The sequence below is a fragment of the Anthonomus grandis genome, chromosome 12 (assembly GCF_022605725.1).
Source record: "Anthonomus grandis grandis chromosome 12, icAntGran1.3, whole genome shotgun sequence".
Classification (NCBI taxonomy): Eukaryota; Metazoa; Arthropoda; class Insecta; order Coleoptera; family Curculionidae; genus Anthonomus; species Anthonomus grandis.
In genome coordinates this window covers 8,890,311-8,906,087 of record NC_065557.1, presented here as the reverse complement: position 1 = coordinate 8,906,087, position 15,777 = coordinate 8,890,311, and the positions used below count along the sequence as shown (strand labels likewise).

Genomic DNA, 15,777 nt, shown 5'->3' with positions numbered 1-15,777 from the left:
TCCTTAGTTTTTTTTTGGAAAAAACACAAATGCATGGCATTCCAAAAATTCAAGTGAATTTCGTTAGTTTTTTTTTTGGAAAAAACACAAAAATCTGGAAGATTTCTGGAAAAATACGGAGAAAACGTACCGTTTTGCTGTTGGTATCCACCGTAAGGCTGTTGGAATCCAGCGGCGGGGGCACCGGGTGCCGCTGGTGTTGGTGCTGCGGGTGCGGCTGGTGCTGCTCCGGCGGCCTTAAATATAATTATAATAAATATAAAGCTCTAATAGAAAAAAAAAACTGTGTTTTTAATAGGCTAAAATTACGTTAGGTAGTTGAAACTCTGGCGATTGTTTGCGTGTGTATAACTTTCCACGTACATATTTACAAACAATTCAAATTAACCGGTCGATGTATTTAAGCACGGAGAATCGGTAAAAAAAATTGTCGCATGATAAACAAAAGACTTGCGCCGTAAATGTTACGCGGTTCTATTAAATTGAAACCCAATTTACTACTTTTAATAAGTAAGTATTTATAATATTTAAGTTCTCACACGTTTTTGAGTTATCGTCGCTAAAAAAATCCCATTTTCAGCTTATATTATATGAAACTTCAATGAATTTGATGTATCGCCTTCTTAAACTGTATTTTATATTAATATTATTATTAATTTTTAAAGTCGAAATTATACCCTTTTGTTGTTACGTCATCCAGGTGAGAAAAAACGTATGGCGTAGATATCTTTGCCAATCAATATTAGGTTAGAAACTTTACCATCGCCCTCAGAAATTAATAGTCTGCTATGTATTTTTATACGTTCAGAAATTAACAAATCATTTATTTTAGCAGCATGTTATATTTTTATATTCGTGTATATACTTTCATTATCAAAAAATTTAAAAAATCTTGTAGTATTTATTGTATTATTAACAAACTTAACAAATATTATTATAATTAATCATAAATAATGGGACATAAACATTAGTGTATTTTGTTGCATCTGCGGCTCGCTGTATCACATTCTCAATTTGAAGTGCAATTTCGTTTCGGACTTGTTCCTTTTCCAGTTGAAAAAAAGCCAATACTATAATCTAATACTTTTCGAAATAACTTTCAAGAACAAGTTGACAAACCAATATTTTTGATTGACAGTGACGGATATTTCACATAACCTAGTATATAAAAGATCAATAATCATCAGACACCAATTTTTTTCAAAAGTTTGGTGTCGCCGCTGTTTGGAATAGGCTAAACAAAGATAAACAAAAATGACGTCATTACAAATAGGTATAATTTCGACTTTACTTCTATTTCTTGGCATACAGGGTGACTGTTTTGTGCGTAAACGCACTTTTACGCAACTACTTGTGTGCCACTTGTAGTATTGCGTTAGGTGTGTTAAATCAAAAAAGTTCTGACCAATTTTACGTCATTTAATTAAGAAGAACCCAGCGCTCCGTTTTGTCTTAAGGTCTAATTTATACTGACTATATAAAATATTAAACACAACCACAAAAACATGGTTCTACGTGACAAAATCGACCGCGATCCCCCTTTTCCTACACAAACAGTTCTTAGAAAAAGAAAGAAAAATAAACCGAGTGCCTCGCCGCGGACCTTTCGATTGCTTAGCTTGCATTTCTTCTGGTCTCTTAAAATTACGCCGATAAATAATTGAGTCAATAATTCGAACAGTGACAATTTCAAAAGTAGCAATGGCTCATAATTTTGAAACCGTAAAAGATTAAAAAAAATGCTTTAAACTTAATTTCTTAATTTTTTAGTATATTACCACCAAAAATTTTAAATTGGAAGTGTATTGGAATTCATTGAAAGGTTTAGTTTATTGTAATCTATGTTGCGATTTAAAATTACTTTTTATAATAAATTTTTTAGGTATTTTATAAAAAAAAAACAGAAATAATCGGTAAAAATTGGTTGATTTACTTGAATCAATTATTTGAGAAACTTGATAAATCGTTTCTATATAGCTAAGCGCATCATTTGCTTTATAAACGATACGAATCCATGTACTTACCGGAGCGTTGACCGGCATTGAATATTATATTTACTTTTAATACCCGATATGTACAGGATTTGGCAGATGTGAAACAAACTGCGTGCTCTAAACTTATCGTTATTTAGTAATAAACGAGGCAGGAAATAATTGAAGTAAGCGTATGGCAATGTAAAAGTATTGAAAAGATGACAGTATCATATGAAAGTTTGACAGATTTGAAGTCTTGGTGGACCAGATACCAAAGAAACTGCTAAGTACAATTGCTGTAAAAATACAGCGAAAGATGCGAAGTCTCAAAAACAAAGTTTTCATTGTGAAATAAGTCTTTTTGAATGGAACGCCCTGTATATTTGATCACATATATATGTGATTTTTTCATAAAAATATATAATTAACTGACCGTCAAATATTGATGGTTTTTGAGATAATTGCTTATTATGACGAAATTATTTAATTTTTATACAATCTACTATTAAACCTAGAATAATTTTAAAAAACTTGTATAAATGTTCAAACTGCTGCCCATTTTTGGTTTAACAGAGTTCGTTCGTACCTTTTTATTAGCTCAGTGGTACAGGCGCTTTTTATTATTTCTTCCGGAATGGCTCTACAAGCAGGTGTAACAAAGTAACACTTTGTTTTAAATCTTCCAAATTTCTTAGCTCTTTAGTGTAAACTTGTCCCTTTAAATATCCCTACAAAAAAATAATCTAGCGAGCGGGCTGGCCACCTGACAGGACCTTTATTTCCGATCCAGTACCTTCCAAATCGATTGTCAAGGAAATTTTATGAGTGTTAGAGTGACACTTTGATATAATAAAATTTAAATAATCACTTTTTAAGGTATGAAGTGCAATAACTACATAAATAGGTAGGTAAGCTATTTTAGTTATTTTATTTACATAGATACCAACTTATCTTGAAAACCATCAATATTTGACGTATTATACATATTTTACGTAGAATTAAACAAAGAGTACAAATTTGGTAAAATACACGGCGTGTTCTATTAAAAAAAAAACTTACTTGACAATGAAAACTTTGTTTTTGAGACACTCTGTACATTTACCAATACCGTTAAGAAAATTATTATTTCCAAACAAACACTTTTTATCTTATTTTTTCATATCATACACAGGGGCGAAAAAATCGTGTATAAGTAGAGTTGGGTTGCCGGCTTGTTTAAACAATCAAACTCAATAAATGCTTTGCTCACTAAATATTTACCTCAATGCTGGTTTCTAAGTGCATATTTTTTATAGTTCTTCCATCCCAAACCAACCAAATCCATATGTACCATGGTGCCAAAAAAAAACTGGGACATTAAAATTTAGGTAGGGAATTGTCTCCTAGTCTATTATAGTAAATCACATTCCTTGGGTATGGTATGCATATTAACGCATTATGAATTTTTGGAGTCTTAATAATTACATATTTAAATAATAATATTTATACAAAACACTTTAATTTTTCGATATTTATTTTTATTTAGAACACATTTTATAAATAAACCAAAACTAACTAATATCTTTTTTGATAATATGGAATAAAAAATTATTAATACTTTCACCGTAGCTAGTAAGCGCACCGTCGTTATCAATTACAGCTTGCAAACGTCGTGGCATACTTAAAATTAAGTTTCTGGTATATTCTTCGGTTATTTGGTCCCATGCGTCAACTATCTTTAGGCGTAATTCGTTCCGGTTTCCAGGCCTAAAGTTATCTTTATACATATATTTTGCCATTTTACCCCAAACGTTTCCAATTGGGTTGATATCAGGGCTTTTCGAGGGCCACGGTAAAACTTGAATTCGTCTTTCGTTTAGATAGTTTTGAACTATACAGGCTGTATATATAGGAGCATTATCATGTTGGAAGATAAAATCTTGCCCATAGACTACACCAACCGATGGCATCATAACATTGTTCAGGATATTGCAATATCCTAAGGCATTAAGCCTTCCCTACACTATTTGACAAACGCCTGGTCCTCTAAAACTAATCCAGGCCCAAAAGTTTATACTAAAACGTCCACTTTGATAAGTGTTATGTGCATATCTTTCATCACATCTGGTATTAGAAGGCCTGTAAACGCAGATTTTGCCATTATTGCACGATTGAAAGGTTTTTTCATCCGAAAATATTACCGTTTCCCATATATTGTTTTAGTGTGCATATTGATGGGCAAATTCTAATCTTCTCTGTTTGTTTGCTTCAGTCAAAAATATTGTATTTGTTGCACAGCAACATGTAATTTTCGAATTTCTTATCCTACTACGAGCTGCATTAGCAGAACCAAGAAAATGCGTGTCTTCTTTCGCCTTTATTGCTGTTTCAAACGGATTGTTTCTTAGAAAGCCAACTAACTCTCTATCTTGAATGTCGTTTGAAATTTTTGGTCGACCAGAACCTGGATTTCTTACAATAGCTCCATATTCTGCAATTTTCCCTTAGCTAAGGAAACGGTATTTTTACTAATGCCCAATTCTTCTGCGATCCTTCTTATAGGAACTTCATCCATCAGACGAGTGTATATTATCGCTTTTTGTTGAGGAGATAATGCAGGAATTTTGAAAGAACGATTTTGTTGACCCGGTTGTCACAAAATTAAATTAACTTTGACAACATCAAAACATATTATTCTAATAGACCAAGAGATTTAGGAGATTTTGCTGTCCCAGTTTTTTTTCGGCACGATGGTACTTGATAGATTTTGTTTTTGTTTGACATTTTAGGCAAATTTTAATAGAAGCAAAAGTGTTTTGATGTTTATTTAGACTTTTTAGGTATTTCTGACAAATTTCTTACATTTAGATTGAACTATGCCGTCAAAAATAGAAACTCAAATTCAAAGCCATCAGGGAATAATATAAAATAAAATAGTTTTGTTTTTTCAACAATTGAAAACCAATTTAATAAGAAATCCACCCACCTTATTTTTCATTTGAGCTTCGATGGCCTCCGCCTCTTTGATCTTGCCCATACTCCTATAATACGCCGCCCATTGTGTACTGTAATCGGCTTGACCGCCTCCGGCGGCACCGGCGGAAGGATCAGCGGCTGCGGGGGCGGCCGGAGCGCCCCCTTGAGGAGCCGCCGGCGCGCCGCCCGGCGGAGCACCTCCCGCACTTTTTGTTTTCGCTTGTTGCTCGATCATTTCTGCTTCTCGGTGCATACCTAACGACCTAATAGCCAAATAATATTTTTTTCAATTTTCTATTCGACTTTTTCTTAAATTTTTCTTACCTATAATATTCGGCCCATTGTAACGAATAATCTGGTTGGCCGCTGGATGGATTCATTTGTACTGGACCGGAGGGCGCGCCGCTAGGGGGCGCGGCATTTTGACCGTTTGACGCGTCTCCACCTTGAGATGGCGCTCCGCCCCACTGTTGTTGCTGTTGTTGGCCGTAGTTGGGCATGCCCCAACCTTGAGGGTTGTAGCCTTGTGGTGCCATGCCCGGATAGGCCTAAAAGAAGAAAAATATCAATATTTAGGTGTATGTTTTGATACTATGTTCAACGGCATGTTTTTTTTAGGGTTTACAAGTTTTTCTTACGGCATCAAAAAAAAAAATAGTATATAAAAATTAAAATTTTATTTGGAGCTTTTGTTTTAGATAAAAAGCAATCGGTCGCGTTTGCATATTTTTTGATCAAAGCAAATGTCTTACTATACTTGGGTTACCGAACAGATGTCACGTGATCGTTCTGCGCCGGAGGTGTGGCCTAGAGCCTCGATAGGGTTCATGACTTGGGGTTTTATTTAATTTTATTAGTCGAGCGGCTTTAGATCGTTTTGGTTGAATTTTCTGCTATTCGAATATTTAATAATCAACAATAATAATCAATCAAATTAACATATTAAATTAATATATTGGATTTTCCATTCATCAAAATGAAAAACAAAAATGTTGTTTTTTTAAATAATGTGACCTAGGTAAAAAATAATTTTATTTTTTTTACATAATTATAAACATAATGTGTAAAAAATTTATTATAATAAATGTAGTATTTGTTCCTTTTTCAAATAAGGAACAAATATATATTTATATGCAATCTATAAATTTAAATCTCACGGGCCTACCAACCCCTAACTTGTTATTTCTTCTTTTATTTTAAAACACATATTTAAAAAAAGATAAAAGCTACTTAAGTAATTCTCAAAACCAGATTATGATCATAAAATTATATTTTATAATGGCCGGGTTCATCAGAAAAAAGCGCTCCCCGAGCGCTCGATTGTTGCTCAGGTATGACAATTTTTATTGGTCCTTACTATTATAGGAAAACCTTCCAGCGCTCAGGTAGCGCTCGGTTCTCATGAACCTGGCCAATTACACCCTAAATGTTTGACCTGGAACAATTACTTAAAAGGATTACCTATCCCTTTTCAGTAAACCCCAATATATTAACATAACTTTGCATAACAAAATACGTAAAAGGGATTATTATATCATTACCTGGCACAACTTCAAAATCGGTTTGGACCCATTTTACAGGCGACCGTATTATATTTTAAAAAAAGCTGCTTACAAAGCAAAGCTGTACGGTAAAATAATTTAAAATAAGTAGACATAATTCTCCTCGTCTAAATCTGCCAAGGTTGCATCGATGGGCGGGCCTATATTTCGCGAACATCATTTACTCCATCTGTTCGGTAATCCGACTATATCTAAACTATCATCAACTTTTTTATTTTTTTATATGGCGCGTAGAAAAACTATTGAATATCATATTTTATTGCAAATACAACGATGTACGACACAATATGATTCTGCAATATTTAAATTGAAAGAAATATTTGTTTTTTTTTTAAAATTCCGAATGTGTTAGTGTAGTAGGCGTTAAGAAAGTGTCGTATCTTTTTAAATAACGGCAGAAAAAAATAAAAACGAAATCGGAAAATTTCAGGTTTTTAGGAATATATACAAAACTACCACCAACGACATATTGTTAGTTTTGAAAATGCGCAACTTTTCTCTAATTTAACCATCTGCCAATTCCTTTTGTTTCCCGAGGTCCCCGTGATAGATATCCTTATTTTGGATACACTGTATACTCCCTTAACGCAATGGCGGATTTACCGTAAAGGCAACATAGGCCATGGTCAGGGGCGGCAAAATTCAGGGCAAGTTAAGTTTGGAAAAAGTGTATATTTTTTGCATTGCATTGAACATCGTTTGCTTCACATTGCTTCTATTTCAAAGTGTACTGCTGAAAGATCATGTTCTGCCTTAAAACATGTTTAAAACTATGATCAATTGGGGAAAGATAAGTTAAATGCTCTGGCGTTGTTGACAGTAGCCAGACTTATTCCTGTCAATAGATTGTGAAGAAATTATCCGTGATTTTGCTGCTCAAAAATCCAGACGCAAAAACCTGTGAATTTGAGTGTTGGAAAAAAAAAGGTTCTTCACTTACAGTATTAGTAAAAAGTAAAGCAGCTTTAAAAAAATATATTTTTATCTCTTCCCGCTACCTTATATTTAACTTTAACTATCATAAAATATAGATGGACATTGTACCTTCTCAAAAATGCACATAATGCTAATAAAATCTGAAAATATTTATATATACAGGGTGCTCCAGTTTAAACGTCATTAATTTTAATGCATGATAGGGAAAAAAAAACTTTCATTATAAAATTTTTATCAGAAATGTTTAATAACAAAGATACAGGGTGTTAAAGTTAAAAATAATTATTTGTTTATTTATCTTAACTTTTAAACTACCACCTTAATTTTAATTAAATTTCGCCTGCAGGTTATTGTAGTGAATTGACAATTACTGATGAGGCCAATTTTTAAAAAAATTGCCAGTGGCCTAACAAACGGAGGGACAGAACTAACAAACAGCGGCTTAAATCATAATTCTGCAAGAGTAACTTTTTTTCCAAATTAAATGGAGAATCTAACAGTTGACTTCTTATAAAAAAATATCGTAAATACAATACGTTTTTATCGTATTTTATCGTAAATACGTACAGTAAAACGATTTCTACACTTCTAAAAATAAAGCTGAAGTGGACTTCGTTTTCTTTTCAGATAATTGTTGTAGGCACCCAGAAGAATAGACTTTTAGTTGCTATGTATATTTCAGCTCCGCCTAAATACTCAAAAACACGCTCAATAAATCATAAATATCTAATAAGCGCGAATAACCAGAGTGAAGGAGATTCTGTTCATTTAACTATTGAGAAAGCTGTAAAGAAGAGTTTAAAATCTGGTCCGATCTACGTTCCTAGTCAGTATGCACATATTATTCATACAGCAAAGACAAAAAAGCTCTATCATGTAAATAAATTCAATCGTTCGGATTTTTATTTACTGAAAACATTGTGTGACGACATTTTCTTTAATATGCATTTTATGTATATTAAATAAAATGTTTCAATTTCTATCATATTTTTTTAAATATCTAAAGTAAAAAACGTTTTTTTGCAAAAAAATAACATTGAATTAAAAATAGTCAATGGATATTGACAAAAAAGGGTCAGTAAATATATGCATGTACAGGGTGGGCCAATTTAGACGTTTTCTTATGGGAAGTCATGTCCCTGTTAGAGATAAAAAAATTTTGACCTCCATTCTCCGGGCTCAAATTTTAAAAGAAGTTTATTGAAGCAAATGAAATTTTGCTATGGCAAACAGTTTGGCCGCTAGAGGGCGTTTCTGAAATTTGGTCATTTTCGTTTTTCGGCTATGGCTGTTGTGTTTTTAAAGATAAATGATTTCTGTAAAGACTTTCTTATAGCACTTTTAAGCGCTTAACATGCTCATGATATTTAAATTTATACAGGGTGCTTTATTATTAATTTTTTTTTTTTTTTTTTTTTTTTTAAATGGAATGCATATTATTTTTTTGGATTTTCTTGTAGCCCTTAAAATTCCCTTATCAAATATATATAACACTAATAATCTAAATTTAATAGTTTACGATATATAAATAAATTTCTTAAATATTAAAAACACGTAGGTACCCGCCATTTTAATCGCGTAAACGGAAGAGTAGGCGTGTTTTAAACTGCTATAAGTGAAGCTGAATATTTACATAAACAAACTTGTTTTTATAATCTATGTTTTCCTTTGTATTTATATTTTGATATTAGAATCCAAAAACGTATCAATTTTTCAAAAAATTCCATATGATTAGATGTTTTATCAAATATAATGAGAATTTAAGGGCCTGCGATATCAACGTCCTTATTAAAAATAAGTGCAGTTATTTAAGACACTCAAAGATTAAAAAAGGACGTTATAGGTTCTGTATTTTTTATTTGTGATACTTCAGTAAGCGCTTTTAAAAATCAAAAGTAAATTAAACAATAGCTCCTGTTTTATTAAATATTAATTATATTAATGGACAAATACAGTTATAAAAACAAAATAATACTGTAAAAAAAAAAAAAATAAAAGTATTTATTTATTTATTTATTTTAAACTTAGAATATGAACTAACAAACAAAAAGTAAAAACCAGATTTTATTTTTTTATTGATATTTTAACTAAAACTGCAACTCTATATATTACGTACTTATAACAAGTGTTCAAACTGAGCTCCTTCCTGATCAATGCACCAGCGGCTACGTTTTTCAACATTATCAACAGCGTTTCTTAATTCAATATTTGTTATTGTTGCAAATGCATTATGTAAAGCTTCTTCCAACATTACTCTTGAAGTAATTGGCTGTTGGTATACCAAGTCTTTTATTCTTCCCCAAAGATAAAAATCTAAGGGTGTTAAGTCAGGGGATCTAGGCGGCCAACGTATTGGACCTTGATTTCCTATCCACTGCTCACCAAACTGCTCATTTAAATAATTACTGACCACTCTAGAATTGTGCGGTGGCGCACCATCCTGCTGGAAAAATATAGGATGCCTCTGCTGGGCTAGAGGCAATTCCTCTAGGAAGCGCTCAACTTACGTTTGCAGAATTTGTAAATATCGCTCTGAATTTAACTGTCCATCATAAATATAGGGACCAATAAATCTACCACGAAATATGCCTACCCATACACTAAAACTGTAACGGCCTTGATTTCTCACAGCCACCGTTGCGTGAGGATTTGCTCGAGCCCAGGTATACCTATTATACCTTTATTAATACTTTTACCTTTATTATACCTTTTTATTAAAAATGCCTGCACTACTAATCGATGCTTCATCCGTCCAAATACAATTGTATCCAAATGTTGTATCTTGACCACACTTTTGCAAATACCACCGACAGAATTCCAATCTTCTATCACGATCCGCAGGAAAGAGATGATGAACTTTTCGGGTTCGATAAGCTTTATACCTATATTTTTTTCAAATCCGTCTTGCAGACGTCCTTGGCACACCAGTTTCTACTTCCAATTTCCGGGTGGATAGATTAGAGTTATTTTCAATTGCGCCCAAAACTGTTATATCCAATAGTTCTTGATCGTCATTTATATTATTATTAGCATTTCTTCGCGGTTTAGCAAAAGAACCAAAATTAATAAGGTTTCTTTTTAATTTCTCAAACAGCGTACTATGTGGCTGCCCCCGTTCTGGATATCGTCGTTGATATAAATTACAGGCCTCTCTTGCATTTTCATTACATTCAATAAAACATTTAATCATATCGAATTTTTCATAGTTTTGATACATTGTGATTATCACATAAAAGAAATACAAAGTAAAACAGATTATGAAAATAAGCTTGTTTATGTCAAAATGACGTATTACTCAAAGCAGTTTGACAACCGCCTACTCAACCCTTTACGCAATTGTTTCACCCGCAATTGTGTCACCCGCCTACTCTGTTTTTTAGGCGTTTTAAATGGCACGGCATTATAATTTATTGATACTTAAGAAATCTATTTATATCTCCTAAACTAATGAATTTAGATTATAAGTGTTATATATATTTGAAAAGGGAATTTTAAGGGCTACAAGAAAATGCAAAAAAATAATATGCATTCCATTTAAAAAAAAAAAAAAAAAAAAAAAATTTTTAATAATGAAGCACCCTGTATAAATTTAAATATTATGAGCATGTTAAGCGCTTAAAAGTGCTATAAGAAAGTCTTTACAGAAATCATTTATCTTTAAAAACACAGCAGCCATAGCCGAAAAACGAAAATGACCAAATTTCAGAAACATCCTCTAGCGGCCAAACTGTTTGCCATAGCAAAATTTCATTTGCTTCAATAAACGTCTTTTAAAATTTGAGCCCGGAGAATGGAGGTCAAAATTTTTTTATCTCTAACAGGGACATGACTTCCCATAAGAAAACGTCTAAATTGGCCCACCCTGTACATAATTTCTAAATATTAGGACACTTAGCTAAAACAATTGCTAACGCGGTGTCCATAGCCGTCTAGATGATTGAATCACTTTTAACTGTCACTTGTCAAGTAAAGGTCAAATTGTGAGATGCCGCTGAAAAGAGAGTTTTAATGCGCACCGAATGGTTTAAAAAAGCATTTAGAGTTCCATACAAAATTAGAAAGATATGGTTACTTCCGGTTTGAACTAGTGAAAGGTTATTTGCTGTGAACTTTTGAGGGAAGATTGATATACAGAGCGGGAAATTATGAGTGAACAAAATTGTGCAAAAAGTTAAAAAAAAAATATTCGAAATACTTCAGAGGGTAAATTTAAATTGTACTACTTATTTATAATTGTTTACCTTTCAAATGTCATGTAACCGAAATTATGAATCATACAGAACAAGCAATAATAACATAGAAAAATAGCAGAACTTCTAACAAGTGAGTACATAAATATTGTTATTTTTATAAATTAAATTATGATCTCACTTTTACTTGAATCTTTTGCTTAAAAAAATAGATAAGACTCATTCAGTTGAACCACTTACCGTAGGCATGCTGTTGTTCATACCGCCCGAGGGCCCATTCATCGTGACAAAATTAAGGGGCAACTGGATCTTTTCACTAATAATACGCTTGGCGGCCTCCACTGAATCCGGATCTCCCTTTATCGTAAACGTTTTCTCCACTGTGTTCGCGTTACTTCGCCTATCCAACTCGCAATACGCCCCGGACTGTTGGTTGATCTGTTTAATCGTTTCGCCACCTTTTCCAATAATAATTCCGCACTTATTTGCCGGGACCACGAACGAGACCTCGTGTTGGTTCGAGTTGCCTCCCCGATCGTTCCAACCTCCGGATCCGTAATCGCCTCCTCCACCTCCACCATTTCTGTCGCCTGAAATAAACGTTATTTCGTTATTGGTAATTTTCACTTGAAACGTTCTATTTAAGTACTAGTTGAATAGGGAAAATTAAAACATTACAAACTAAACTCTTGGAACTCGTACGAAAGATTAAACTTTCAAATTCAAAATAAATTTATTTGTCATTAAAATAAAAACATAATTAACAATTTACAATAAATAACCCGTCATGAAAAATAGGACGATGCCCTATGAAACCTGGTTAGCGCAGGTGCAAACTTGTGTGGCAAAGCCCTTTAAAAAAAAGTTGTAATTAAGTACAGTAATAACTATTAACTCGGACAATATAACTACTTTTTGTTAACACAAATTTATAATAATACAGTTGAAAGAAATTGTAGAGGAAGGTAGGTCCGATAGACGTGCAAGGGGTGTAAAGGAAAAACGTGGCATGTAAACAAATGATATTTAAATACCAGGCTTTAGATAGAGGCGAGCAGATACCCAAGTGTTATCAAAAAAAAAATTATACATCCATTTTCATTTTGTTTTAGTTGGTACCCAAATAAGTGAAGAGGTAGAGGTATTGATTACGAATTGGCCTCCACGTTCCACAGATTTGAATCCTCTGGATTTTTTTTCTGGGGACGTATAAGTCTGTGGCATATAAGACAACAGCGAATAATGATGAACAAATAATCTTCGAGCTAATGCAGAAATTATGCAGAGTTAATTTTAATTTACTTAGGCGTGAGTTCTTAGGGGAATCTTTGTATTTGTGAAAATAGAGACAATTTTGAACAATTTTTATAAAATTCGTAGTTGAATAAATTATTTGCTTGCTTAAATTTAACAACACAATCTTTTAAAATAAATATTTGAATATACAATTGCGATATCACTAGTGGCGTAAAGTAGTTTTTATAGACACTAGTGCGTAAAGTAATTTGTTATTCTTGAATTTTTATGTTTTCTTCTGTGAAAGAAAAATTATTGTATGTTACACGTGTGTAAAATCCCCTTTTCAATTCATGGAAATTATCGCATTCGCCTATGGCTTATGACAAATTTCCCATTTATAAAAAAAGGAACATTTTACACACTTAAATAATTATTTTAACAAAAAAGTAAGAAACTAGACTGAGAAAAAAGTAATGCACATTTTAAACCATTAACCAGTGTGAAACACCCTCTGATGGCCACAGTGAAAGGGTGTGAATATTCGGGTTTTCATCTCAAAAACCCCCTGGATACAAATTTTTAAAGTTATACGTTAAAGATTGTTCACAAATTGTGAAAAAAACGATTTTTATTTTTTAACTTCACCGTCCTATAGGTTAGAAGTTACTTTAAATTTTAATCTCAGGAGTATGTAATGAGGTTTTATAAAGACTTTCTGGAGACACCCTGTTTATAAATGTTCTCCAGTTTTTAAAGTAATATAAATAGAGTTGTACATATGGAATTTTCTACGATTTTTCATATTCAAAATAAGAATGTTATTTAAATAGGAACTAATATCATTCCTACATAGTATTTTGAACGCAAAACGCATATAGCAACTTTGGAGTTTTTGTATCAAGCAAAGAAAGAATTAGTGAATTAGATAAATTATAATAAATATTAGAAGGTAAACAATTTTTTTAAGCTTATTTTTAATGAGTTTATATAATAACACTGTAAAAATATACACTCAGATTTTGGACCTAATTGACACAGGAGAAGATTTCGAATATGTGCGTCAAAATTAGACGAAACCTCAAAAGCATTTTTGCCACAATCCAGTATTATTATAATATAAGATTTTCAAATATGTAATTTTAAATTGTGATCCTGTGAAAAATTATCTGTACTTTTTAAATCCTGAAATTGAGCTATAGGAAGATGTTGGCCTGAAAACAAAAGATACAGTTGTTAGGTGTTTTATTCAAGATATGAACAATTTTATACAACGGACCAAAAATGGAATCTCACGGGACACCAGTAGATAGTGTGGTAACTTGATTTTTCAGTGCATAGTTCCTTTAATAACTATGCTAAAAAAATTTACTGCATTTCCAGAAAATCCAACATTTCATGACTTATAGTATTAAAGGCTCTACTAAAATCTAACAACCCAAGAAATTTCTTTTTTTTTCTTCATTATTTCTGATTGGATTAAGAAGGTTAATCAAATTAGTGGTGGTACTCTAAGTTCTTTCTTTTAACTGCTTGGCACAAATGTGATTTAATAAATTCCCAAATTTGTTGCTGAATAAATTTTTCCAAGATTTTAGATAGTACCAGCAATATACTTATAGGCCTGAGATCTTCAAATTCGTTTGAATCATTGATTTTTGCAAGGGTTTTATAATTGGTTTTTTCCAGACTGTAGGACAAAAATTTTATAAAATGCAGTTAAGTAATATATGTAAATAATGGCTTGAAACAAAAAGGCATACAAAAATGTAAACCTTTTGAAGAAAAAGCCTTTTTCCCTTTTATTTTATATGCGAATCTTTTTATATGGAAAAAATAGTATTCTTCCATTAAATTTTACATTAGCTGTATTACTTAAATTTGTAAAGTAGTTATTAGGATCTATTAAATCAGAAAATGTATCAGGAAGATCAGTATATCAGTTACGGGCGAGATTTAAGCTATTTGCGATATTAAGTTAAAAAAAGTAATTTTTAAGCATTTTTCGTGTAATTTATTTCTCTGTAATAATGCTAGCAATTTTTTCTTCTAAAATCTTTATGGTGGGCTTCATCCCTTTGCCTCGTGAGCAATTTGATATTATTAGTAATTCATGACGGAAAAAGGTTAATCCTTTACATTTTTAATTAAATTTAAAAAAAAATGAATTTAATAAACAAACTTGTTGGTTTATGATTGCCCCGATAAATATAAAATATGTTCCCCGGAACTTTTAGATAAAAGAACATAAAAATTAATATATTAACTACCTCCGAAATGTCCGCCTCTGCCTCCACGACCTCCACGGCCGCCTCCTCTACCTCCACGACCTCCTCCACCAAATCCACCGGGTCCTCCGCCCATACCGTCCGAACCATCTCTTTGCATCACGCTGTCTATCAGCTCTTCAATTTTCTGTCGAGCCTTTAATAATATTACACCCATATAATTGAGATTTAAACCAAATAAATCAGATTCGACTAACGTGATCGATTTGTTTAGGATTTCCACTCAAAGAGCACCGCCTGTCGCCCGGACCTTCGTCTCTCGCCTGTTGGAACTGTACCCTGCAGCCGGTCTCGCTTTGGATCTTTTTAATCATGTCGCCGCCTTTGCCGATAACGACGCCGACGGCCGCCTTCGGCACTAAAACTTCGTAATCAGCGCCGCCACCTCCGCCGCCGCCGCCTCCGAAGCCGTCGTCGTAACCACCGCCGCCGCCGCCTCTGAAACTACACAAAAACTTTTTGTTTAGATTTTGTCATATAAAAATAAGCACAATGTATAGTATGAGTGTATAGGACTACAATGTGTGGTATAAAACTTGCTTGATTCCTCTAAACATTAGACAGGTAAGAATATGCGGGGAAATATTAAACATCTCAGTTTTTTAAAACTCTAATACAAGCTGATTAAAAGATGTTT

At 32.7% G+C, this 15,777-nt stretch overlaps 1 protein-coding gene across 4 annotated transcripts in view; it reads right to left on the bottom strand.

Moving 5' to 3' along the window:
* The window catches only part of LOC126743079 (far upstream element-binding protein 2-like), a 50,909-nt gene that overhangs the window by 19,567 nt on the left and 15,565 nt on the right, over positions 1–15,777 (bottom strand). For all 4 annotated transcript variants that reach the window (XM_050450015.1, XM_050450016.1, XM_050450014.1 and 1 more), the window contains exons 6-11: positions 15,338–15,584; positions 15,123–15,276; positions 11,857–12,206; positions 5,253–5,476; positions 4,939–5,191; positions 131–236 (exon numbers count right to left, since the gene is read on the bottom strand). In XM_050450015.1, the coding sequence (XP_050305972.1) occupies positions 131–236; positions 4,939–5,191; positions 5,253–5,476; positions 11,857–12,206; positions 15,123–15,276; positions 15,338–15,584 (1,334 nt within the window). The remainder of the gene's footprint in view (positions 1–130; positions 237–4,938; positions 5,192–5,252; positions 5,477–11,856; positions 12,207–15,122; positions 15,277–15,337; positions 15,585–15,777) is intronic.